This window comes from Scyliorhinus torazame, chromosome 7 (genome assembly GCF_047496885.1).
Source record: "Scyliorhinus torazame isolate Kashiwa2021f chromosome 7, sScyTor2.1, whole genome shotgun sequence".
NCBI classification, from domain to species: Eukaryota; Metazoa; Chordata; class Chondrichthyes; order Carcharhiniformes; family Scyliorhinidae; genus Scyliorhinus; species Scyliorhinus torazame.
The window spans coordinates 233,695,827-233,721,388 of NC_092713.1; the positions used below are offsets into that span (position 1 = coordinate 233,695,827).

General features: G+C 48.3%; 1 protein-coding gene and 1 long non-coding RNA gene across 2 annotated transcripts in view; one reads left to right on the forward strand and one right to left on the reverse strand.

Moving 5' to 3' along the window:
• Window positions 1–25,562, forward strand: part of LOC140426893 (uncharacterized) — a 46,029-nt gene that overhangs the window by 18,445 nt on the left and 2,022 nt on the right. The window lies entirely within an intron of this gene.
• Window positions 1–25,562, reverse strand: part of arhgef37 (Rho guanine nucleotide exchange factor (GEF) 37) — a 158,993-nt gene that overhangs the window by 1,275 nt on the left and 132,156 nt on the right. The window contains 1 exon segment of the mRNA XM_072512145.1: window positions 1,711–1,889. Coding sequence (XP_072368246.1) covers window positions 1,711–1,889 — 179 coding nt within the window.

Below are 25,562 nucleotides of genomic sequence, written 5' to 3' on the forward strand. Positions count from 1 at the left end.
AAACCTATTCGAGGCCAGCAACGAGGAGTAAGCTAAGAACAAAAAAACCAACATATATGAGGAACCACAGGACAGCGCAACCTGGGGGGGTGGGGGGGGGGGGGGGGTAGGCGGAAGGAAGGTGGGGAAACCACATGAGAAGAGGAAGGGTGCTGAAGCCAAAGGGGGGGGGGGGGACGGCGACGGGGAAGGGGGGGGGGGGGGGAATTATAGACCGATCCATAGGGCAACAAAATGTACACAGAGTTAGTTAAATGAAGGACAAAATAAACCTCTCTGTAAAATAAAGTAAATTAGGGCGGGCAAGAAAAATGTAATGTATATACACAACAAATGTTTATAAATAAAAGAAAAGCCAATAAAAAGATTTTTACAAAAAAAAAATCATTTCTAAAGTCCATTTCCAAAGAATGCAGACAGAAAACCTTTCTTTGTAGTTTTCCCATTGATGGTCTTGTCTCAGCACTTGGACCTGTTGCAGTTTAGCTTTATATATTCAACACAGAAGCAATAGCTCTGTTTTATTTTATTTGGAGCTCCAATTTTATTCCCCTCCACTTTCATAGCCCCCTAACAGTTTTCAATTGGGAAACGATATTTTTATGGTACTGCTGCTCAATAGCTGAAGGGATAAAAAAAAGTTGGTTAATTTACAATGAGATCAATGGATCTTCCATGTGGTTGAGTGTGCCATCTCCTCCCAGTGCCTTTTTATAATTCATTCCTAGGATGAAAGCATCAATGACAAGGCCAGCATTTATTGTCCATTCCTAATTGAACTTTAGAAATTGCAAAACACAATGGAGGTTCACAGTAATATAAGCTGTCAATCAAGTTTATAATGAAAAGTGTGGGAAATGATCACCTAAATTATTGAATGTATTACTATCATTCTCTTTTTGTAATTTCGCTAATTCCATATCAATATTTTTAAACTGGCAGAAATCCAACAATCAATTATAACAAGAATTCTGAAATATATTTGCAAATAACTATGGGACCTTAACTTGTTTAGGATTGTATTATATCTTGGATATTAAGATACAGTACTACTGTATAGGTTTTATAGTCTGTTCCATAATTGTGCACATTATATGAGCTCTTTGCCCAACTTATCCAGTATCATATTTCTAGGAGAGAAAAAGAAAAGAAAGAATTGCATTTATATGCATGACCACTGGATGTGTCAAACCACATTGCAGGCAATTAAGTGCCTTTGGGGCATAGTCAATGTTGCACTGTTGGAAACACGGCAGCCAATTCGCACACCGCAAACTTCTACAAACAGCAATGTGATAATGACCATATAATCTGCTTTTGTGATGTTGATTCAGGGATAAATATGGGCCAGACACTCGGCAAACTCCCTTGCTCTTCTTTGAAATAGTGCTGCTGGATCTTTTACTTCCACCTGACAAGGCAGGCGACACCTCGGTTTAACATCTCATCTGAAAGCCCGCACCATTTTCGTCAGCATTGTACTGGAGGGTCAGTCTTATTTTGTGCTCAAGCCCTGAAGTGGTACTTAAACCTGGATCCATGTGACTCAGAGTGAGAGCGCCACACGCTGTGCCAGGGCTGACACCCAAAACTGGTCAAATTAATTTTCAATTCTTGCTTTGCTTTGGTACATTAAGAAATACGTCAAACTGAATTTTAGAACAATGCTGTTATGATTGACATTTAAACTTTCTAATTGAAATGTCTTACTTGATACTGCGTTGGTACTGATGGTACATATCTTTCAGGTGAAGCAGAATATTTTCTTCTGCTAATTGCTCCATCTACAACATTGGCAAGAGATGAACTCTGTGACAGCGGACGGTTATTTAGTTGTTTTGCAGGCTGAAGTGGACTCAGTTTTCCAGCAGGGACAAATCCTCTCTGACCTTATTAGAGAAAATCAAATTGTATAATCTGAATATCAGCATTTCTTTTAAATTCAATGGTTCTAAGCACAAACCTGTTTGCTGAAACTATTCAGAATTGCTTCTGCTGAAAAGTCAGCCATTGAGTTTACTGTTTTAACAGTACAATAACATTATTAAACACGATAAAATGAGTTTATTGCAAACTGTGCCCTAGTGATTTTCTACTGGTGATCAGGGATTGGTTTAACATTGTCCTGAAACTTTGATGCAACTACTGACATAGCTCAGAACAGTAAGCTAAAATGTGTCAATCTTGTTATGCATATAATGCTAAACCCAGTTTACAACCTTTCTTCAGAAGGAGCAGACGTATAAAAGTGAATTTTACTTGTTTCACTGCTCGCTTCTTGTCTCGCCCAGAGGCTATTTCACTTAAAGGGCTTCCCTTTACTGCTTGATTGCTTTCATATTTTGTTTGTCACATAATTTTACTTGAAAAACAAGGCTCCCTTGGCATTGATCATGCGTATTCTAAGGTTTGGAATTTTTCTGAGATTGATGTGCTTTCTCACATCAGCTTTAAACTTTTCAGCATTTCGCTACAATCCCAGGTTGCTGCCAAGAGAGAACTTGGTTTTCATTCTTGTGACTTTGGTTTTTAAATTGATTTTTTTTCACATTTTCTATATTTTTTATTAATTTTCATTCATAAAAAACCACTCAGTTCTGACATTTGATTATGTAAGATGAAGGAATAGCATTCTAACCCACTTCTCATCCTGTTCCTGTTGTGAAATGCTAACAGCTCCCACACATGCTCATTTAATTACAGACAATTAGGATAGAGAGCTGTGTTTATTTTCTAAAAACAGCTGAAATGTAAAAATGCTTTAGTCATGCTCCTAACTTAGGACTATAAGCATAAATATAAAATGAGGAACATGACATTTTTTTATAATAATAATCTTTATTAGTGTCTTTATACTGTCTACAGATAAAATGAGAGAAAAATAGAAAGAATTGCTCTATACTCTCAAAACAAGTATTTAGCTAAATATACATTTATCTTGATCATGAGGTAATATAACTCAGGATATTTTTAAAGCACTTCCTGTAGCTCGGAATAGTGATCGTCCAAACATATGTGTGGTGACTTGACCACAAGTAAGGTAGTTGAACGCCTTGTAAAAGTTAAATCTTCTTTACTTCAGAAAACATTGAGGTAATAATAGTTTGGCTGCAGACACCAACAGCTTCTAAACACAACTAAACTAGGTTCCTCGTGGCTAAACTTAAAACCCACACAAGCGTACACTCCCGATGACGTCACATGCGCACTTTTGTTAAAGACATCCACACACGGGACTTCCGGTGGTGGCCAGTGAGTGAGTGGTCGCACATTTGGCAGCTCCTGCTTGAGGCTTTTTCTTTGGTCCTTTCCCCCGTTTGCTGGGCGGATGTTTTGGTGGAAAAAGGTGTAGAGGTGGTTGAGGGAAGTTAAATTCCACTGGTGTTCCTGGTGGATGGATCCACGGACCAGAAGAAGGGAGCTGTTGGAGCAAGAAATTCTTTGTGCGCCACAGGTGAAGATGGTGGAGGGTAAAGGGCCAGCCCTGCCTGCTCAGTGGTCAACGGAGCAACTGTTGGACCTTTTGAATGAGAAATTCACACGACACAGGAGGGAAGGCCAAGAGAACCTAGCCAAGGCGGTGGAACCACTAAAAGCTGGAATCGATCTGGTGGAACAGAGATTTGTGTCCCAGGGTCAGGCTATTTGGAAGGTGGAGGAGGCAGGGGAGCAGGAGGAGCAGCTTACCTCGTTGGCGGCCAAAATCGGAATGTTGCGGGAGACCCAGAAGGGGCTAAAGGAGAAGGTGGAGGATCTGGAGACAAAACTTAAGAATCGTGGGAATGCCCGAGGGCATCGAGGGAGCGGATGCCGACTCACATGTAGCCAAGATGCTGGAGAAGTTGATGTGGGAGGGGACTTTGACCGGCCCCTGGAGGTCGACCGGGCGCATTGGGTGCTGATGAGGAAACCGCAGGCGAACGAGCCACCGAGGGAGATGGTGGTGCGGCACCACCGATTCCTCAACAAGGAGAGGATATTACGGTGGGCAAGGCAACGAGGAGGTGCACCTGGAAAGGTAATGAGCTCTGGGTGTACCCAGACTTGGGTGCGGAACTGGCGAAGAGGAGAGCCGGGTTTAATCGAGTAAGGCTGCTCTCTTTAAGAAGGGAATGAAGTTTGGGATGTTGTGCCTGGCCCGCCCCGGATGCCTCACAGCGGCCGAGAACATTATTTTGGGACATCAGAGGAAGTCATGGAGTTTTTAAGGGACAATGGACTGGCAGGAGAAGGTGGATATTTAACTGTGGAGGAGGTGTGAAGAGATGTTGTTTTTTTTCTGCCTTTTCTGTTTTTGTTGCCTTTTGTTTGTTGGTTATGGGAGAACCTCTCTTCTTTGAGAGGTCTTGTTGGGTTCTGTGGCAGGATATTTGGGAAACATGGAGGGTGAGTGTACCTTCTTATTTCACTGTTGTTTGTACTATGGAGGTGTGCGAACGGGGGGGGGGGGGGGCGGGGAGAGGAATCAGTGGGGGGGGGAGCGGTCAGAGGGTTGGCACCATGGGTGGGGGCTGTCAGGCTAGTGGGTGGACTAGACAATGGGAGCGCAGTGAGGATGAGCAGGTGGTTAGTGTAGCAGAGGGGGATGGGATTGTCAATTTGCTTAGGAGAAGGGGGGAAGCTGCTGACAAAGGTGTGGTTGCTGTGTTGTAGCGAGAAAGGAGGTGGTGACAGTGGACATCCGAGGATGTGCCTGGAGGGTTCCATGACACGGGCCGGGGGGTGGCCCAAGAAAGGATATGGTTCATCAGCAGGGAGGGGGACAGGGTGCCCCCAACCAAATTGGTCACATGGAATGTGAGAGGGCTGAATGGGTCGGTCAAACAGTCGCGTCTGTTCGCGCACATGAAGGCGGACGTGACCTTTTTGCAAGAAACGCACTTGAAGATCGGGGACCAGACTAGGCTAAGGAAAGGGTGGGTAGGGCAAGTCTTTAATTCGGGATTAGATATGTAGATGCGGGGGGCGGCGATGCTGATAATCAAATGGGTGGCGTTTGAGGTGGAGAATATTGTGGCAGATTCGGGAAGGAGGTTCATGATGGTGAATGGGAAGCTGGAGGGGATGCCAGTTGTCTTGATGAATATCTGTGCCCCAAATTGGGACGATGAAGTGTTCATGAGGTAGGTGCTGGGGTCAATCCCGGACCTGGACTCACGCTGGTTGACCATGGGAGGGTATTTTAACACGGTTCTTGAATCAGGGTTGGGCTGGTCAAGCCCGAGGTCGGGGTGGTGTAGGTTGTGGCGAAGGAGCTGAAGGGGATCATGGAGCGCGTGGGGACGGTGGATCCATGGAGGTTTGGGAGGCCGAGGGCGAAGGAGTACTTGTACTTCGCCCATGTGCACAGAATGTACTCGCGGATTTATTATTTCATGGTGGACAAGGCACTGTTGGCGGGGGTTGTCAATTCGGGGTACTCACCGATGGTGGTTTCAGACCACGCGCCGCACTTGGTGTACTTGCAAGTGGACCGGTTGGAGGGGCCAGCATTCGCAGTGGAGACTGGATCTTAGGCTGTTAGCGGATGAGGAGGTGTGCGCGTGGGTGAGGGCCGCCATTCGGGAGTACGTGGAACTGAACAATACAGGTGAGGTTTCGGCCACCTTGCTGTGGGACGCACTCAAGGCAGTGGTCAGGGGGAAGTTCATATCAATCTGGGCACATAGGGAAAAGGTGGAGCAAGCAGAGATGGCAAGGCTGGTGGACGAGATCCTGCGGGTTGTTAGGAAGTATTTGGGGGCCCCGGAGGCGGGATTGTTGAAGGAGAGGCCGAAGCTCCAGATGGAGTTTGGGTTGGTGTCCACGGGGAAGGCAGTGGGGCAGTTGCGGAAGGCCAGAGGGGTGGTACACGTACACGTAGAAGGCGATCAGGTTGCTCTCCCAACAACTTAGGAAGCAAGTGACGGCGAGGGATATTGGAAGGGTAAAGGATTGGAGGGGAACGGTAGTACTGGACCCGGTGAGGATGAATGGGGCTTTTGAGGAGTTTTATAGGAGGCTCGATGAATCGGAGCCCCCGGCCGAGGGGGAGGGAATGCGGTGGTTCCTCGATGGGTTGGAGTTCCCCAAGGTGGAGGACAACCTGGTGGAGGGGCTGGGGCCCCCCATTGGACTGGTGGAGGTGATGGAGGGCACGGGGATGATGCAGGCAGGGAAGGCCCTTGGCCCGGACAGGTTCCCTGTAGAATCTTATAAGACGTTTGTTGGGCAGTTGGGGCCCCTGCTGGTGAGGGCACATAATGAGGCGAGGGATAAAGGGGGGCTCGCCCCTACATTATCGCAGGCGTCCATGTCCCTAATATTAAAGAAGGATAAAGATCCGGAGCAGTGTGGGTCGTCCGCCCGATTTTGTAGATAAATGTTGATGTCAAGTTGTTGGCAAAGATCTTGGCCTCGTGGTTGAGGACTGTGTAGAGGGAGTAGTAGGGGAAGTCCAGACAGAGTTCGTAAAGGGGAGGCAACTATCAGCGAATGTCAGGAGATTTCTGAACATGATAATGATGCCCCCGGAGGGACAGGATGTGGAGGTGGCAGAAGCTATGGATGTGGAGAAGGCGTTCGATCGGATGGAATGGGAGTATCTGTGGGAAGTGTTAGAGCAGTTAGTATTCAGGCAGGGGTTTGTAGACTGGGTCTGATTGTTGCATCGGGCAATGGTCACCAGTGTACGGATGAACCAGGTGAGCTTGGTGTACTTCGGGCTGCACTGTGGGACAAGGCAGGATTGTCCACTTTCCCCCTTTGCTTTTTGCCTTGACAATAGAGCCATTGGTAATGGTGCTTAGAGTGTCAAGGAGTTGGAGAGAGATTATGCAGGGGGGGGGGGGGGGGGGTGGTGGTTGAGCACAGGGTCTCGCTATATTATGCGGCCGACCTGTTGCTGTATATTTCGGACCCACTGGGAGGCATCTTTTCGAGTTTAGAGGAATTGGAGGAGGAATATGAGCTGCCAGTAGGAGCAGGTTCCATTACTTACAGTTACAGGACTATGTGAGGAACCAGGTGCCGTCTTTTCCCGATCTGCCGCCCCCGGGACTACAGGATAAAGTGGTGTCGAAGGAGATGTGGGGAAGGGCAAGGTTTCTGAGATTTACAGATTTACAAGGATCTAATGCACTGGGAGGGAGCCCCGAAAGGAGAAGTCAAGAGGAAATGGGAGGAGGAGCTGGTGGGAGGGGGGGGGGGTGCGGAATGGAGGCTGGGTTATGGGAGGGGGCTCTGAGGAGGGTGAATGCATATTTGTCGTGCACAAGGTTATATCCAATTTAAGGTAATTCACAGGGCGGAGAAGACGGTGGCCAGGATGAGTAGGTTCTTTGAGGGGGTGGAGGACAGATGTGGGCGGTGCACGGGGGGCCCCGCGAACCATGTCCACATGTTTTGGGCATGTCCGTAGCTGAAGCGGTTCTGGCAGGGGTTCGCAGACGTAATGTCCGAGGTGCTGAAGGTGTCCCCAAGTCCAGAAGTGGCAATATTTGGTTTGTCGGAAGACCCAGGAGGCGAGAGAGGTCGACGTTTTGCCCTTTGCCTCCCTGGTAGTTTGGAGACGGATTTTGCTAGAGTGGAGGGACTTGGAGCCACCAAAGCCGGGGGTGTGAATGAACGACCTGGCGGAGTTTCTAGGTTGGGGAAAATCAAGTTCGTCTTAAGAGGGTCAGTTGATGGGTTTGCCCGGAGATGGAAGCCATTCATCGATTTTTTCATGGAAAATTGTGGTGTCAGGGTGGGGGATAATGGGGTTAAAATGGAGAAGGCAGGTTGGGAGGAGGGGAACGGCAGGGAGGTTGGGGTGTTCGGGTAGTTATTTATTTTTTATGAGATTTCTGTTTGTTGTTATTCCTGTGATAGTTTGTGTTTAATGTTTATATAAATGCCTTAATATATTTTTAAAAGACATCCATACGCATAATAATCAAACAGGAAGATCCTTATTGAAACACCATTAAAACATTCCATAACCCTTCTCCCCCCCCCCCCCCTAAATTAAAATTCCTCTTAAGGAGAGACAATAGCAAACATCATAACACACATGTCGCAACCAATAGGTCAATTGGTCAGGACCTTGGCAGCTGCATTGTGATCCGTGTACAACCACTGGTAACTCAGTAGACACTGGTGAGTCTTGGTTCAGTTGAGCTGGACTTGAGGACGCAGAAGTAGGTTGGTTGTTAGTGAGCGGAAATCCTGAACCTCTCCCGGATTAGTGTCCATTAGATGCCCCTTTGCAACAGGAATCACTTGCTGTTGAATTTCCACAGCAGCATTTCCTTCTGCATGTGATCCGGAAACTTAGCTGTCTCTGAGTTGTGGTGTAGATGAAAGTGATCTTGGTGTCTGCGGCTGACCCTTCCATTAATTAGCTTCACCACTCACGATACTGGACCATTTTGGTCAGAATAACTTCAGGCAGTCGTCGTTGGTTACTACTGATATTCCTGACAAAGGCAGTCATGCGGTTTGAAATACCTCTCCTTCGTATGGTAGTCATGCCTCTCCTGCATTTCCTGTCTCCGTCCTACTCTCCCGTTGACATCTGAATGTAGCAGATCCAGGTGAGACTTTGGCTTTTTACCCATCAACATTTCAGCCGGTGAACATTCTGTTGTCATATGTAGCATGATACAGTACTGAAATAAGAATCTGAGGGCTTAGTTCCCAGAGTATCGTCTGCCATTCTCTTCAGTCCTTTTTTCAAATCGCTCAGCTAAACCATTTGATGTTGGATGAAAAGGAGCAGTATGCCCATGGTGTATTCAATTTTTTTGCATAAACTCTTGGAACAAGTCACTCGTAAACACGGTCCCATTATCAGAAACCAGAGAATCCAACAAGTCATGCTTTGCAAAAACATGGCGTGGCTTCTCTATTGCAATGTAAGTTATATTGTAGCTCATGATAGCAACTTCTAACCACTTAGGATGTGCATCCACGATGACTGGAAACATATGACCCATAAAATGTTCTGCAAAGTCAACATGAAGTTTAAACAAAGGACAATCAGGCAACTCCCATGGATGGAGTGATGCCGGTGGTGCCATAGTTTGGATTATTTTACACGCAGAGCAGGATTTCACCTTGTTCTCCAAGTCCTGATCCATTTAGGGCCATAGTGCCGACGAAGTTGCTCATTTGGGAGGCACCTGGATGAGCTTCATGACTTCATCTGCAGCTTGCGAATGACAAGGGTGGAACGATCACTCCAGACACCCAAAGAATGCAACACCCTGCACACTCAGCTCATCCCTGCATTTTGCAAGGAGGCTAATCCTGTATAAAGAATCTTCTCACCCGGGACAAAACAGGATCCCTGTCCGTCCACTGTTTAATCCGTTTGGCATTCACAGGAGAATTTGAAAGTTGTTCGAGCAAGAAAATTTGGAAGAAGTACTGTCTTGTTTGGCATGTTCGGTAAGGGAAGACAACTCCTCTGCATTTGCGTTGTCCTTCCCTGCCTTGTACACAATGTTGTACTGGTAGGCTGACAATGTGACAGCCCAGTGTTGTAATCCTGCAGTGGCGCTGGGAGGAATGCATCTGGACTTGCTAAAAAGGCTCATCAATGGCTTGTGGTCTGCACATATGGTGAATGAACATCCATTAAGGTACTGATTAAACCGTTTCACAGAGAAAATGGCTAGACTTCCTTGTTTAGCTGTGGACATCCCTTCTCAGCTGCTGTAAGTTTTTTTAACCCATCCTCCATCAGTTGAGCGAACACTGCCCCGACGTCAAAAGGCAAGGCATCATATGAGAGAATAAGCTCTCTGTCCTGATCAAAGCGAACCAGCAGATTAGCTGACTGCAGCAGTGCTTTCACATCCTTGAAACCTTTCTCTTGTGCTGGCCCCCTACTTCCATTTGGTCTCTTTGTGGAGCAACAAATACAGTGGGCTGATAGGTCTGGCAGAAACTTCCTGTAGTAGTTCACTAAACTCAGTAATGATCTGAGTTTGGGCGCATTTCGGGCTTTGGAGCTTCTTTGATAGCTCAAATCTTTTCATCCACAGGGGACAGACCCTGCAACGTGAATTTGAAATGATCTGCCCCGCCTTTGGCTTGTTCTTACAGCACTCCTGCATGTTTTAGCCAAATGTCCCTTTTTGTTGCAATTGTGGCACACAGCATCCCTGAAATTGTGATGATTGGCAAAGTGAGTGCCTTCATACCTGAAACATTCCCCTGCAGTTATCTTTTTGTTTGCTGGCTCTTTTCTTGATGCACTGCATCCGCCTGTGCCACACTATTTTGGGACTGTCAATGAGTTTGTGAACAGGTACAAGGACTAAACTGCATATGGGGAAAGGATGGGACACTTTTTCCTGGCAAATAAAATTGCAGACGGGGCTAAAAAGCACTCAATTCTCCTGAGTGTGTGTGGGGTAAAGACTTACAAGCTAATGAGGAATTTAGCAACACCACGGAAACTGGGGAACATTTGATTTGAGGGGTCAGTTGGACTTATTCAGAATCATCACCATCCTAAGCCCTCAGTGATCGTCCAACGTTTTCAGTTCCATTGTCGTTCTTGAAAGGGACTGCAACCTGTACCTGTTTTTGTTGCTGAACTGCATCAGCTCTCTGAACACTGTGAGCTTTGGGCAATGTTAGATGATATGCTCTGAGACAGATTGATTTGTGGCATTAATGGAGACAGCATACTGTGTCAATTGTTGGGGGAAGCCACACTAACTTTCAAGAAAACTCTAGAGGTTTCACAGAGCATGGAGATGGCTGACAACAATGTGAAGGATATTCAAAAGAACATAGCCATTGCCACCAACCACATTGCAAACCAGCTACTCACTCTCCAAAACTCTGTGTCACTAAACAGCACCTCAAAGATTTTTCTTGTCCTTTTTAATCCTCGTCACCAGAAAGACGTGTTAACTTGACCACAAGAAAGGTAGTCGAATGCATTGTAAAAAATAAATCTTCTTTACTTCAAAAACATTGAGGTAATAATACAGAGACTAGCAGCAGCTAAACAGAACTATACTATGGCTAAACTGCTAACTTCCACAAGCCCACGCTCCCGACGACATCACACGTGCATGCGCACATTTGTTAAAGACATCCAAACATGCACAAGTAGCCTGTTACATACATGGAGTTACAAAGTGATTTAATAAGCATCTTCCTATTTGAGTATATCCCTAACAATTTAATTGGCATTTTAACTCCAGGTAAATATTGTTGAAAACTTTGAGACTTTCACAAGGGAAATTATTTTCATGATTAATGCAAATTTATGTTAAAATGAAATTAATGTAAAAGACAGTCAGCGGAATTCTCTATTCCTGAGACTGTGTTGATGCTGGGGCAGGGTTTGTGGACTTCTACGACAGCAAAACTAGCCCTGCACCTGGACCGATTCAGCGACCATTGAGGGGCTAGCACCGGCGCCACATGGAACTCAATCAATTCCAATGAGAAATGGTGCCAGATTCCCGGATTCGTGGTTAACACTCAGGAGGCTGACAAGCTGCAGCCACTTATATACACTTCACTCCCCACGCACACCATCCCCCTCAGCCAACAAGATGGCAGCGAGGAGAGCAGCCCCACGATTCATGGATGCTGAGCTTGAGACCCTCCTGGATGCCAATGAGGCGAGGCGGGTGACCCTGTACCTCGGCCCGGGAAGGAGGCTGCCAGCCGCCGCTGTTCGCTGGGCCTGGGCGCGGGTGGCAGAGGCTGTCAGCGCCACGAGCAACAGCATCCAGACTGGCCAGCAGTGCCGTAAGAAACTGCACAACCTGCTCAGGGCAGCTAGGGTGAGTAGGCAGCACTGGGCCCCTGGCACCAACCCCCATCCCACACACCCATAACCCTACACTCCCCCCACAGGGGGTGTGGCCAAATCCCTAAACGCACCACATGCCGGCACCCATATCAGCTGCTATAACTGGGTGCCCAGGCCACTGAAGCGATCAGCTACCCATCCACTGGGCTGCATGCACTGGACTGTCTAACACTTTGCGTCTTCTGTTCCCTCCAGGAGAAGGCCACCCATAATTGCCGGGAGCGGGAGAAGACTGGAAGGGGACCGCTGGACCTGCAAACTCAGTGAGACCACTGGACCTGCGAACCCTCACCACGGCGAGCAGCGGACCCTGGACATGGCCGGCGATCCTGAGGAAAGGACAGTCACCGGGTGGAGCTTTAGGGCCCGTGAGGCCAGAAAAGTAGACAGCAGTTAAGTTGGCACGGGTACAGGGCACAGTTAGTGATAGGGGCTGGAGCACGTATCTGTATATATGATTTCACATTAAAAACCTTTGCAGAGCGTTACAACCTGCCTTGGTACTCTTGTCAGAAGGGTGTGAAGAGTGGGCTGGTCCAGGCTGGCTGCAGAGGGGCGCGGGTGGGGGGGGTGGGGTTGGGAGACCATTGGGTGTGGGCTTGACACATGGACCACAGTTCAGACAGCACTCACCGCTCCGGTGTCCCACCACCATACCACAACGGCAGTGGATAACCCCTATCACCCAGGAACCAGCCCCCAGCTGGGGTTGCACCTCCAAGAGTGCTGGGAATCGTCGAGTGTGCCAGGATGATGGCGTCGTGCACACTGCCCAGGTATCAGGCACAGACGTGCATGATGCAATCTCATGGTCACACCAGCTGCACATTCACCGAGTGAAACCCCTTTCAGTTTGTGTAGAGCAGCCTGTCTCCTGCAGATGCCTGTAGGGCAACATGCATCCCGTCGATCATCCCCTGGACCCGGGGCATCTGAGCGATGATGGCGAACCATTCTGCCCAGGCATCCTGGCGGGCAGGGTCCACACTGAAATGGATACATTGTGCCGACTGGGCATATAAGGCCTCCGTGACGATGCGGTGCACCTGTGCACCGAGCTCTTTGAGATCCAGGACAGGTGACCACTCGGCACCTGGAAGGAGCCAGTGGTGTAGAAGTTCAGTGGCATAGAGGTTCACCTTGACGGCCACTGGGAGCGGGTGTCCTCCCCCATGCTGCCCGGTGTGCCATGATCCGGCACATATGTTGCATTGCCCCCCTGCTCAATCGGAGTCTTCAAAGGCCTGCCCAATCCGGCAGGTCCTCGAATGACAGACGCTGCCGGTATACCAGAGGCCTCTGGCGGCACACCCTTTGCACCTCCTCCTTCTCGGTCTGTTGGGTACCGGCTTTCCATCCTCAGTGGCTGCCTCCTGTTCCTCTGGGGCTCACGCTCTGCTGCTGCAGCTTCCTCCTCCTCAAGAAGCTCCAGCTTGTAGCCATATTGCATTCCCCAGGGCTGTGGCAACTAGGAGGAAGGCCACCATTGCTAGTTGAATTACAATATCCTTTGTCTGCAGGGGGTGAAAGGCCGACATATTAGCATGGTGCATACCCAACCAGGTCCAATGGGCTACACAGTGCCCCTGGTTGACACTGTGAACTCTGCCCCCGCATGTTCCTCCTCCCCCTTCCCCGGCCCTGTTGGTGCCCGGCACCCTCAGGGCTTCTGGTCCCTGCTGCCAGGGGTACCGCTAGACTGGCGCTGCCCATGCCAGCGGTATGCTCCGTGCCCCCCCCGTCTGGCACCCCCAATAGGGGCTACTGTGGGCATTGCCTTTGGGTGGGCCGCATGATGCCCCGCCGGCAGGTGGCTGCTGGTTGGGCTGGGGGGTAGTATGGAGGAAGGTGGGTTGCGGGAGTGTTGGGGTGCGCCCCGGGGTTCGAGGGTGGGAGTACCCATATGGCACTCTGCAGAACCATGAACCAAGGTGAGTGGTCAGTGGGTGCTCACCAAGATGGCTGCCTTGGAGGTAGCTGACAATGGAGGCCTCTGCCTGGTCACTGTCCCAGTCCTGTAGGGGGTCACCCTGGCCCCAAGGCCCTTTCCCCCGTCACCCCCACCACCACCCAACCACACCCCAGTTAGCCCAGCCAGTGTCCAGCCCAGTCGCCCTCGGTCATGCCTCTCCGTTTCCTAGCTCCTCTCTTTCCCTCATTAGCCACAGCGCCTTTGGCCTAATTTTTAAAAGCACAAGTGAATCTCGCTGTCGAGAATTCACCCCAGTTGAGGCGGAGGATCGCAGAGGCCCTGGAGAAAACCGGGTTAGGCCCGCTAATGATACGGCAAAGCCGCTGTCGAGACCTGAGACCGGCGCCCGCCATGACTTTGGCGACAAAACTGATTCTCTGCCCAATCCTGTTTCCCGATTCCGGCATCAGTCAACGGAGAATCCCGCCCCATGAGTGAGATTCTCTGGCCTTCCCCATGGCATATTTCCCGGCGGCGGGAGGTAGCCCGCCATTTGCCTGGGCCAAGATTTTCTGGTTCTGCTACTTTTGATGGAATTGAATCCACCCCACGCCGCAGGGAACCCACGGCAGGGACCAGGGGATCCCTCTGGCGTGAACAGCCGGAAGATCTCGCCCAATATGGACAGTGAGAGCCGTTTTCCTCGGATGGTGATGTCTAGCACGAGGGGACATAGCTTTAAATTGAGGGGAGATAGATATAAGACAGATGTCAGAGGTAGGTTCTTTACTCAGAGAGTAGTAAGGGCGTAGAATGCCCTGCCTGCAACAGTAGTGGACTCGCCAACACTAAGGGCATTCAAATGGTCATTGGATAGACATATGGACGATAAGGGAATAGTGTAGATGGGCTTTAGAGTGGTTTCACAGGTCGGCGCAACATCGAGGGCCGAAGGGCCTGTACTGCGCTGTAATGTTCTATGTTCTAATATCAAAGAACAAAATGCTGTTTTTTAAAATATTAATTCAGAGTACCCAATTCTTCTTTTTCCAATTAAGGGGCAATTTAGTGTGGCCAATCCACCTATCCTGCACATCTTTTTAGGTTGTGGGGGTGAGACCCACGAATTCACGGGGAGAATGTGCAAACTCCACGTGGACAGTGACGCGGGGCCGGGATCGAACCCAGGTCCTTGGCGGCGCGAGGCAGCAGTGCTAACTCTGCCCCACCGTGCCTCCCCTGAACAAAAAGCTGTTCGGAATGGCATCACATTACAAATCAGAAGACCATAAGATCATAAGACATAGGAGCAGAATTAGGCCACTTGGCCCATCGAGTCTGCTCCGCCATTCAATCATGGCTGATATTTTCTCATCCCCATTCTCCTGCCTTCTCCCCATATCCCCGATCCCCTTATTGATCAAAAACCTATCTATCTCTGTCTTAAAGACACTTTTTGGCCCCCACAGCCTTCTGCGGCAGAGTTTCACAGATTCACCACCCTCTGGCTGAAGAAATTCCTCCTCATCTCTGTTTTAATTGATCGTCCCTTAAGTCTGAGATGGTGTCCTCTGGTTCTAGTTTTTCCGACAAGTGGAAACATCCTTTCCACGTCCACTCTATCCAGGCCTGGCAGTGTCCTGTAAGTTTCAATAAGACCCCCCCTCATTCTTCTAAACTCCAACAAGTACAGACCCAGAGTCCTCAACCGTTCCTCATACGACAAGCTCTTCATTCCAGGGATCATTCTTCTGTACCTCCTCTGGACCCTTTCCAAGGCCAGCACATCCTTCCTTAGATACGGAGCCCAAAACTGCTCACAATACTCCAAATGGGGTCTGACCAGAGCCTTATACAGCCTCAGAAGTACATCCCTGTTCTTGTATTCTAGCCCTGTCAACATGAATGCTAACATTGCATTTGCCTTCCTAACTGCCAACTGAACCTGCATGTCGACCTTAAGAGAATCGTGAACAAGGACTCCCAAGTCCCTTTGTGCTTCTGATTTCTTAAGCATCTCCCCATTTAGAAAATAGTCTGTGCCTCCATTTTGCCTTCCAAAGTGCATAACATCACACTTTTCTACATTGTATTCCATCTGCCACTTCTTTGCCCACTCTCCTAGCCTGTCCAAGTCCTTCTGCAGCCCACCTGCTTCCTCAATACTACCTGCCCCTCTACAGATCTTTGTATCATCTGCAAACTTAGCAACAGTGCCTTCAGTTCCTTCTTCCAGATCATTAATGTATATTGTGAAAAGTTGTGGTCCCAGCACCGACCCCTGAGGCACACCACTAGTCACTGGCTGCCATCCTGAAAAAGTCCCCTTGATCCCCACTCTCTACCTTCTGCCAGTCAGCCAATCCTCTTTCCATGCCAGGATCTTACCTTAACACCATGGGCTCTAAATTTATTTAACAGTCTCTTATGTGGCACCTTGTCAAAGCCCTTCTGGCAATCTAAATAAATCATGTCCACTGGTTCTCCTTTGTCTAACTTCCCTGTTACCTCCTCAAAGAATTCTAACAGATTTGTCAGACATGACCTCCCCTTGACGAAGCTGTGCTGACTCAGCCCTATTTTATCATGCACTTCCAAGTATCATGGGAAATATTTTAAGAAACCTCTTCAAAAGAACATCAATAAGTTTTAAAGTGCAAAATTTGGATTGAATTGGACATTCATACATTGGCCAGAATTAAAATCCAGTCCAGATCCTAACTTTGCTGACTGTGAGAGTCCTATGTGAAATCCTATTGGCCTTGGGCACACTGGTGCAGTAGTGGAATATTTTCCAAGTTTAAAGCCAGGGCAGATTGTTGGGAGTAGAGGAAAGGGGCTTTCATTCTGCATCTTATCATATAAAGCAGACACCCTGAATGGAAAATGCTTCATGTCCAACAACTACATCCCTTACCTCGATGAGTGCACCCAGGCTTATCTGACAAATCCGAAAAGTTGCAAAGCTATATTTGTTTCTGCAGCTTTGAAAGTTACAGGGAGGGCTCAGCCTTCAGCCATTGTTAGAACAAATCGATATGTAGATAGCAATGTGAAGAAAAATCTTACCATTTTAGTGGACAAAACTGAACAACATTAAAACAAAGTTTCTTTAATAGTCTAGGCTGAACTTTCAGACTTTCTTCACTCCCAATGAGTCGGTTTCACTTTTTCCATTAAAGAAAATCAAATGGACTGTGCTCTGTACAAAACAAAATCCTCAATCCCTGATGGAATACATCACAAAAATAAAGCCAGCAATGGGTATTGATTCCTAACAATGTACTCCTGCGAATTATTTCTGGTGGTAAAGTAAACTATTAAAGAATAGCCGATCCATCAGATCAGAATGTTCTAAACTTTCATCACAGTGCAATCAATGTTCTATATCACTTTGTAAGTATATAGAATCTATTTTGTAATGCTCCAGGATATTTGGTACAAACTATTTAATGCTTTAAAAAAATATGGTATGGCAATAATTCCACTTGGTGCCTGGCCTAACATCTCAGACCTTTTGTTACGACCCCCTGGGCTAGTGAACGGTCAATTCCTGCCCCACTTGACCCGGAGGCGCAACACAATTGAATGAACCAATAATTCTTTGACAAACGCCCAAAGTCTTTGGCTGTTAGTTGCCAAATGACTACAGTCACCAGGTTTGTAAATTTAAACACAATTAAGTTTATTAATAACAGTAACTATACTAAAATATGCAACAAATACAACGGGTTAACTATTATCCAATTCCTAACCGCCTCCCCACTTAAACTGGTTCCACCCTCTGCACAAACACAAGACAGACAAACACAGAGGAGGAGGAGTAATAGCGACATGTTTACATTTGGTGTGAGTGAGAATGTAAATAGCAGAGGATGGTTTCAATCCATCGACCTTTGGGTTATGGGCACAGCACGCTTCCGCTGCACCGCTCTTCTCTTTAGTACAGCGAGGAGGAGAGGGGTGTAAAAAATGAGAATGAAAGTATAAGATAAGAGTCTTTGGGCGTGATCTAATGGCCACGATGTGCCTGCCGCAGATCCGTGCGAGCTGGTTGGAGGCAGAAATTGGGATCCACTCTGGACGCCGATCGGTTTCTGATCTAACTGGCCCGTACCCGCTGGCATGTTCTGGATCCCGCCTAGATGTGGCGAGGTACTCATTAACACCAATTGAAGGCGGACGCTCTATCTAATGGCCTCCCGAGATCTAACCGGCTCCCCAGCGGGAGGTCTCGCTGACTCACTTAAAAACAGTAGATGCCATCGTCAAAATCGGGCCTGCAGCACAGGGGCTCTGGAGCTGCTGCCCAGTGCTTAGTGGGAGGGGGACAGATCTGGTTAGGGGGCTGGCGCCAGCGTTGGAGGGTGGGCCACCCCAGGCTGGGTAGGTGAGGGGCTCAGCGCCCGTGGATCCTACAGGCCACCCAGAACCCCCTGGATAGTGTATACCCATATCAGGGGCAACTTCATCAGCTGCCGGTTGGTCCCACCAAACACCTCCAAGGCAGAGCCGTGTCTGTGGTAATATGGTGACGGTCACTTTAACTCCCTCTGTCTGTGAGCAGCCTCTGGCTGCACAGCTGAAGGCAACTGCCAAAAGGGAATTGGCATTGTTAATTATATAAGCACTTCACAGCTCTCGAGTGGAATCTTGTGAGTATACGTGCCATGTCACAGGCGAGTGTTATTGCCCAGCATCCCAATCAAACTGTGAGGCCTGGAGGCAGCAGCCAACAGTCAACCACTCCAGAGCTGGGATCCAGCACTGGGGATATCCCCACGATCAGAAGGTGCGTGTGTGTGGTTTGGGGAGGGAACCCGAGTCTAGTCCAAGTAGTGTTCCCAGCAGAGGTCTAGGCCCCAGGTTCTGGGGTCCAGTGTCCGGGGCCCCTGCAATGGCCAGGGGTGCATGTGCAGGTCGGGGACCTCCAGCATAACCGGCTCGTTGAATGGCACTCTGAGAAAGGTGGGCAATGCAAGGGTGGGTGGGGCTTGGGGGATTCAAGGGTCCCGGGGTGGAAGCCATAACTGATTGTCGGTCTCTCACCAATTCCTTACTGATATTACATTCTTGATGGTATCGTGGACCCCGCAACAACTGCCCTTGTGGTGCTGGTGGCAATCCAGATGGCCAGACATTGGAGAAGATGGCGGCAACAGTGTTGATGCAGTCTCGAGGTGGCAGCCCATGTGCAGGGGCCCACCCCACACCCAGAGGACCCGGCAGCCCATCAGGCCGGGGAGAGGGTAATTGATGGCACACATGTCGCCTTGCACACCGAGGCATCAGAGAGCCCAACAGGAAGGAGATCCATTCCCTGAATGTTTAACTCGGGTGTGACCATTACTCTCCGGATCATGCACGTTTGTGTACGCTTCCCAAGGAGCGTGCACATCAGCTGCATCCTGGGACACTCAAAGATCCCTGGCATCTTTGGGGATTACCCCAGATTGATGGATTTGCTTTTGGGGGATAAGGGGTACCCCTTGAGGTCCTGGCTAATAACGCCTATATGCAGGCCGGAGACCGAGGCGGAGACCCAATATAACAAGGCCCGTGTTGCCACCCGTGCTGTCATTGAGTGGTGCATTGGACTGCTCAAAATGCGGTTCTGATGTCTCGACCACTCTGGTGGTGCAATGTGGTACACCCCCCAGAGGGTCGCTCGCTTTGTGGTAGTCTGCTGTGCCCTCAACAACCTGGTACAGCAGCGGGCAACATGCTGTAGGTGGAGGAGTAGGGACATGCAGCCTCATCTGAGGAGGAGGGGCCGCACCAGGGGGCTGCAGTATCCAATCATCACCTGTTACTGGGCAGAATACGGCCTCCTGGTAAATTCATTGGCCACCAGCCAACCAATCGAACCAAGTTGCACCCCATCTGTCGGGTGCATCAGAGTCTGAGTTCTGCTGCTGTGTTGCAACTTTATGAATTCCTCATTCTCTCTGCTGCTTGACTGAAAGATACATGTCCATTAAGCATCCATGGATCAAAATGATAAAGGCCAAAAAAAGGGGGAGATGTAAGGAAATCATCAGGAAGGACCCCTACTGTCCTGTGACAATATCAATAAAAATGGTATTCTTTTCCTGACAATGCTTGATTTTAATGCTGCTAATTTTGAGGTGTATGAGGTCCCAGCCGGCAGAAGTAGTTTGGGTGGCCTGGAAGTTGTCTGCCAACAGTTAGGCATGTTGTGGGGGCTTTGGCAGCTGCCCCCCATCCCCACCCCCGCCCCACACAAGGTCATTACCATCAGAATTGTTGTGTCTGGCCAATTTGGTTTATCCTACAGTGCAGGAGGAGGCCATTCAGCCCATCGAATCTCACTGACCCTCCAAAGGACCACCCTACCTCGGTTCACTCCCCTGCCCACCCAGCCCTGTAGTAATCCAGGAGACACAAAGATGAAGGTTTAAATAGATTTATTCTGAACTGAAAAATAAAGCCGCACCCGAGACGCACAACACGGGTGTCCCAGCTCGGACCGAACAGAACACCCGATCTAGTTCTGGGACGGCATTTAAAAGACTCGGTGGGGGTTATCACATATCCCCCCCCCCCCATTTCGAGATAATCCCACTCCTGCGAAGATGAGGCCTTCTTTACCACTTTGTACATGCTGCATGCCCTTGAGTCCACCGTCATCAGAGCCGGATCTGGGGGCATGAAGCGGATGGGGAATCGCCGTTTCCTAGCCGAGCATTGAAGGTCCACTGATGGGAGTTCTTCCTTGACGTTCACTGCCAGCTGTAGGTCAGTCACCTCAGTCTCCATTTCTTTTTTAAAAATAAATTTAGAGTACCCAATTCATTTTTTCCAATTAAGGGGCAATTTAGCGTGGCCAATCTGCCTAGCCTGCACATCTTTGGGTTGTGGGGGCGAAACCCACACAAACACGGAAAGAATGTGCAAACTCCACATGGACAGTGACCCAGAGCTGGGATCGAACCTGGGACCTTGGCGCCGAGAGACAGCAATGCTAACCACAGTGCCACCATGCTGCACCCCCCCCCTCAGTCTCCATTTCTGAGCTTGAGTCTTTGTCCTCTTGGGGGAAGACTCTTGGGTTCAACATGGGTTGCGTCCCCTGCATGGAAGTAGGTTCAAAGGAAGTTGAGGGTGGTGCCCCTTCTAGAGTCGTTTCTGCATCAGAGGGCCCACATGTTTTATTATGGCCTGCTCCCTGGTCTTGATCTTGTATAACACAGGGGAGTCTTTTCCATAACAATTCCCGGGATCCAAAAGGATCTGTTTCCGAAATTACGAACATAGATGGTATCTTCCAGCTTGAAGATCCTGTCGAGTCATTGGGTATTGTAATTTGTTCTCGGGAACTCTTGTTTTGACTCCACTTTCCCATCCAGTGTGGTCCGGAGACATCAGCCCATCAGCAATTCCGCTGGCACAACCTCTTTTGTCACATGTAGCATGGTCCTGTGATTGAACAGGAACCAAGTCAATTTGGTGTTGAGCGAGCCAGCAGTCTCTTTCTTCATGCCGCCTTTAAACATTTGGACCACCCATTCAGCCAGTCCATTCGAAGCTGGGTGGTATGGTGGCATTCGGATGTTTTTCATCCCATTTGCCTTTGTGAACGCCTGGAAGTCTCCGCTGGTAATGGTGTCCCGTTGTCAGACACAAGGACCTCCGGTATCCCATGGGTATAAAATGACTGCCAGAGTTTCTCTATGGTGGCGCTAGAAGTCATGGAGGAGTTCCGATGTTTTCCCATCCATTTGGAATGGGCGTCGACCAAGATTAAAAACATTAGTCCCATAAACCACCCAGGGAAATCCATGTATACCCGTACCCAAGGTTTTTCTGGTCATTGCCACGGGTGTAGTGAGACCAACGGTGGGAACTTCTGATTTGCCTGACATGACAGGTGCTGTTTTGTCAAATTTTCGATGTCAGAGTCAAGCCCGGGTCACCAGACACAACTCCTTGTGAGCAGCTTCATTTTGGAGACTGCTGGGTGACCACCATGTAGCTCCTTCAAGATTGGGCTCTGGTCCGGGTGAGGGACGACCACTCAGGCTCCTCACAGGATGATGCCATCTGCCATGCAGAAGTCTAATCATTTAGATAGGAAAGGGTTTAGGTGCTCTGTAGTGTGTGTGGAATTCTGTTGCTTAGGATCACGTGACGTAGTCCTGCCAGCATGGGTTCCTTCTGAGCCCATGTCTGGATTTCATTGGCGGATACGGGCAGAGTTTGCATAAAGTTTAAAGTCATGATAATTTTGTCCAATACTGGCGGGGCCGTGGGGGTGGGGGAGCGATTTTGTGGGCAGCAGTAGGTGACTCAAGGCATCAGCATAAGCTATGTGTGTTCCTGGGCGTTGCTCAAAAGAGTGCTCATAAGCCGCCAACAATAGTGCCCAGCACTGAATCTGAGCCGAGGCAATGGGAGGAATTGCTTTGTCCTCCTAGAAAAAAGGCCTAGCAGAGGCTTATGGTCTGTGATTAGCGTAAACTTAAAGATGGTATTTCTTCACTGCAAACATCACTGCCAGGCCGGTTTTTCCAATTTGCACAGAGCGACATTCCGCACCTGCCAGGGTTCGTGATGTGTATGCAATCAGTTGCTCGGTGCCATTGTTCCTGTTCAGAGGACTGCTCCTACTCAGTACGGAGAGGCATTGCATGTTAGTAACAGTGGTCTCGTGGGATTGTCGTGTGCCAAGCTGTTGGACGACAGCAGCTGTTGCTTCATCTTTGTGAATGCTTCGCTCTGTGACACCTACCACAACCACTTCTGCTTCTTCCTCAACAATGCGTGCAAGGGTGCCAATAATTTTCCATAATAGTTGATAGGCCATCATGTTTTAAGGGTTAAATGGAGGAAACATTTCTGTAGTTTGGGGTAAAAGTAGCAAAGTGAATAGTGTTTCGGCACTTATGCTTTTAGTTTGTTTGTTCCAATAAAAGTTTTAGAACTTGAAACCTTGTGTGATCTTTCTTGTCAGTCACTGGAAATTCAAGTATCGTTTTACAAGTTATTGGGATTGTAACATCTGCTGCAGGGCAAAATAATGCAACTTGTAGCAAACCATTCATATGCTTTGTAGGCTGCATTGCCAGTAGCCACCAGTACTTGTCATGATATCCACATTAGCATATCATGGTGCAATCACACACACTGATGGACAGGTAGTTGGACCAACCAGCACACACAAAACATTGCAGCCAATCACCAGTGAGAGCACACGCACTATAAAACAGGGAACACCACAGTTCCTGCTCATTCCACCAGGAGATAGCTCAGAGCACAGAGCTCACAGCGTGCCACTCAGACATAGACCATGTGCTGAGTGCCTCACCAAGACAGTGATAGGGCTGGGTCCACAGGTTAGCTGGTGAAGCACGAACCTCAGCCAGCAGTTAGTAGTTGTTATTGTTTAAGACAATAAAACAGAGTTGTACCATCTACAGCCGTGTTGGATCATTTGTGCATCGGAACACCCAACACGACAGTACTGGCATCAATACTGTTGCTTGAAGTCTCCGATGGTCTGCTCAAAGAGTGCTCTAGTTAATGCATAGATCAAATTGTAGCACAATTTAGTCATGGATCACGGGGTCCTGTAAAGATCAGGAGCAAAGTGTGCAGGACTGACTCTAGTCACCAATCAGCCAGCTCCTTGCTTGCTGTGCAGGAGAAAAGAAAAAGGGAAGGCAGACAGTTGCAGAATAAAAACATGATGGTAACTGACAAGAAATGAGAATGAGAGCTCTATGGTTTAAAGCCAGTAGTCCGAAGCCAGTTGCAAATTCAGAGTAGAAGTCTTTGTGATTCATGAGTCAGGAGAGCCATCTGAAGCAACCTATAGGCATGATGTGGGTTCAGTTAGGAGGACTTTGGGATTGGCAGAATCCTGAAAACACTGTAAACCCCGAGGTCCTATCCTGTTGCTTCCAGACACTCACAGTGAAACTGATGAAAATGTTTACTCTTGCAAAATGCTATCGGTCACTAATTTCAGACCAGGTGCCTGGCTGACTGCCTGAGAACCACGGTGGAAATCTTGAAAATTACTCCTATACTACTCAGTTTCGGGCAGGTGGCATAATACCGGGAGAAGGCAGCAACAGAAACTGATTGAGGAAGAATTCAGGCTGCACCAGAAGAGAGAAACTCCTACTCAAGAATGAACAGGGCATCACATAGAATCATAGAATTTATAGTGCAGAAGGAGGCCATTCAGCCCATCGAGTCTGCACAGGCCCTTGGAAAGAGCAATCCTACTTAAGCCCACACCTCCACCCTATTCCCGTAACCCAGTAACCCCACCTAACCATTTTGGACACCAAGGGCAATTTAGCATGGACAATCCACCTAACCTGCACATCCCTAGACCCTTGGAGGAAACCGGAGCACCCGGAGGAAACCCACACAGAAATGGGGATAAAGTGCAGACTCCGCACAGACAGAAAGAAACTAATAACCTTTCCTTCCTTCTTTCCCTCCGTCCCAACCGTATCACAAAAGCAATTTGCACAAAGTTGTACAGTAAAAAGAAATTGTAGGAGGAGATGAGTCTGACTAACATCACATAAATCACAGAACAAAGTAATAAAATTGTCTGAGCTTTATGTTGTCATTATAACATTAGGGAAATGTACAGAGACAACAAGATATTCAATTTGTTCTAGCTTAGGCAATATTAGAGCTATTCAGAATTACGGAGTGAGTGATTACTTGAAGGCCAAGTATAAACATAGATGCCTGTATTTTCAGCCTTCCTTTCTTACTGTGCTGCAGTGCTGGCCAAGCATTAATTGCTTCTTGCTCGCCTAAGTTTGCGATGTCATAAAAAAGGTAGATCTGTTAAACAGCTTGATTTTAACTCCTGGAAAAGTGGACCTGGTGCCCTCTCAGCAGCTTGGCTGATTTTTAATGGCCATTTACCTGTCAGTTGCAAACCCTGACCAAAAGGGCCAGGATGAGAATGAGTCAATGGTATTGTGGTAATGTCACTGGACTAGTAATGCAGAAGCCCATGCTAATGCTCTGGGGATAGCGGGTTCATGGCAGCTGGTGGAATTTAAATTGAATTAATATGGAATAAAAAGCTAGTCTCAATAACGGTGACTGTGAAACCATTCTCTTAAAAACCCATCTGGTTCATCAATGCCCTTTAGCGAAGGACGTCTGCCATCCTTAGCTCGTCTGGCTTACATATGACTCCAGACCCTCCGCAATATAGTTGAATCCTAACTGCCCTCTGATATGGCCTAGCAGGCGATCCAGTTCAAGGGCAATTAGTGATGGGCAACAAATGCTGGCCCAGTTGCCAGCCTAATCTATGATGCCCACACCCCATGAAAGAATTTTAAAAAATGAACCGCCAAAGACTGACAGTAATGGTCTTTGGCACAAGATAAATGTTCCAGGAAAGGAATCCTAGTCTCTCCAACTCCTTCTGGCCCAAACCTAAGCCTCTTCAAGCTCTGGTTCCTGTACCTGGCAGGGCTGCTGCTATGGGGAAGCACCACTGCTCCAATACTCAGACCTTAGGTTAAAATAGCAGATTGGGCCCCCAGTGATGTATTTGGAAGACAATTGATATATTTAAAGGTGATCGTGTTAGCTTTAGGTGGACATCCTTGTCACCTGCAATTTAAACTTGCAGTCAACCTGACATGGATGGAAAGATCACCCCCTCCATTTTAGCTCTTCGCTGGCTTGGTTTCCGTTAAGAGAGGAGGAGTTAAAATTACCCCCAAAGGTGTGTTCCCTTCTTCTTCCAACTGCCTCCAAACATTCAAGTGACAATTGTAACATTTGTCATATTTACAGTGATGGGCCGGAATTCTCCCATCCCACCCAACGGGT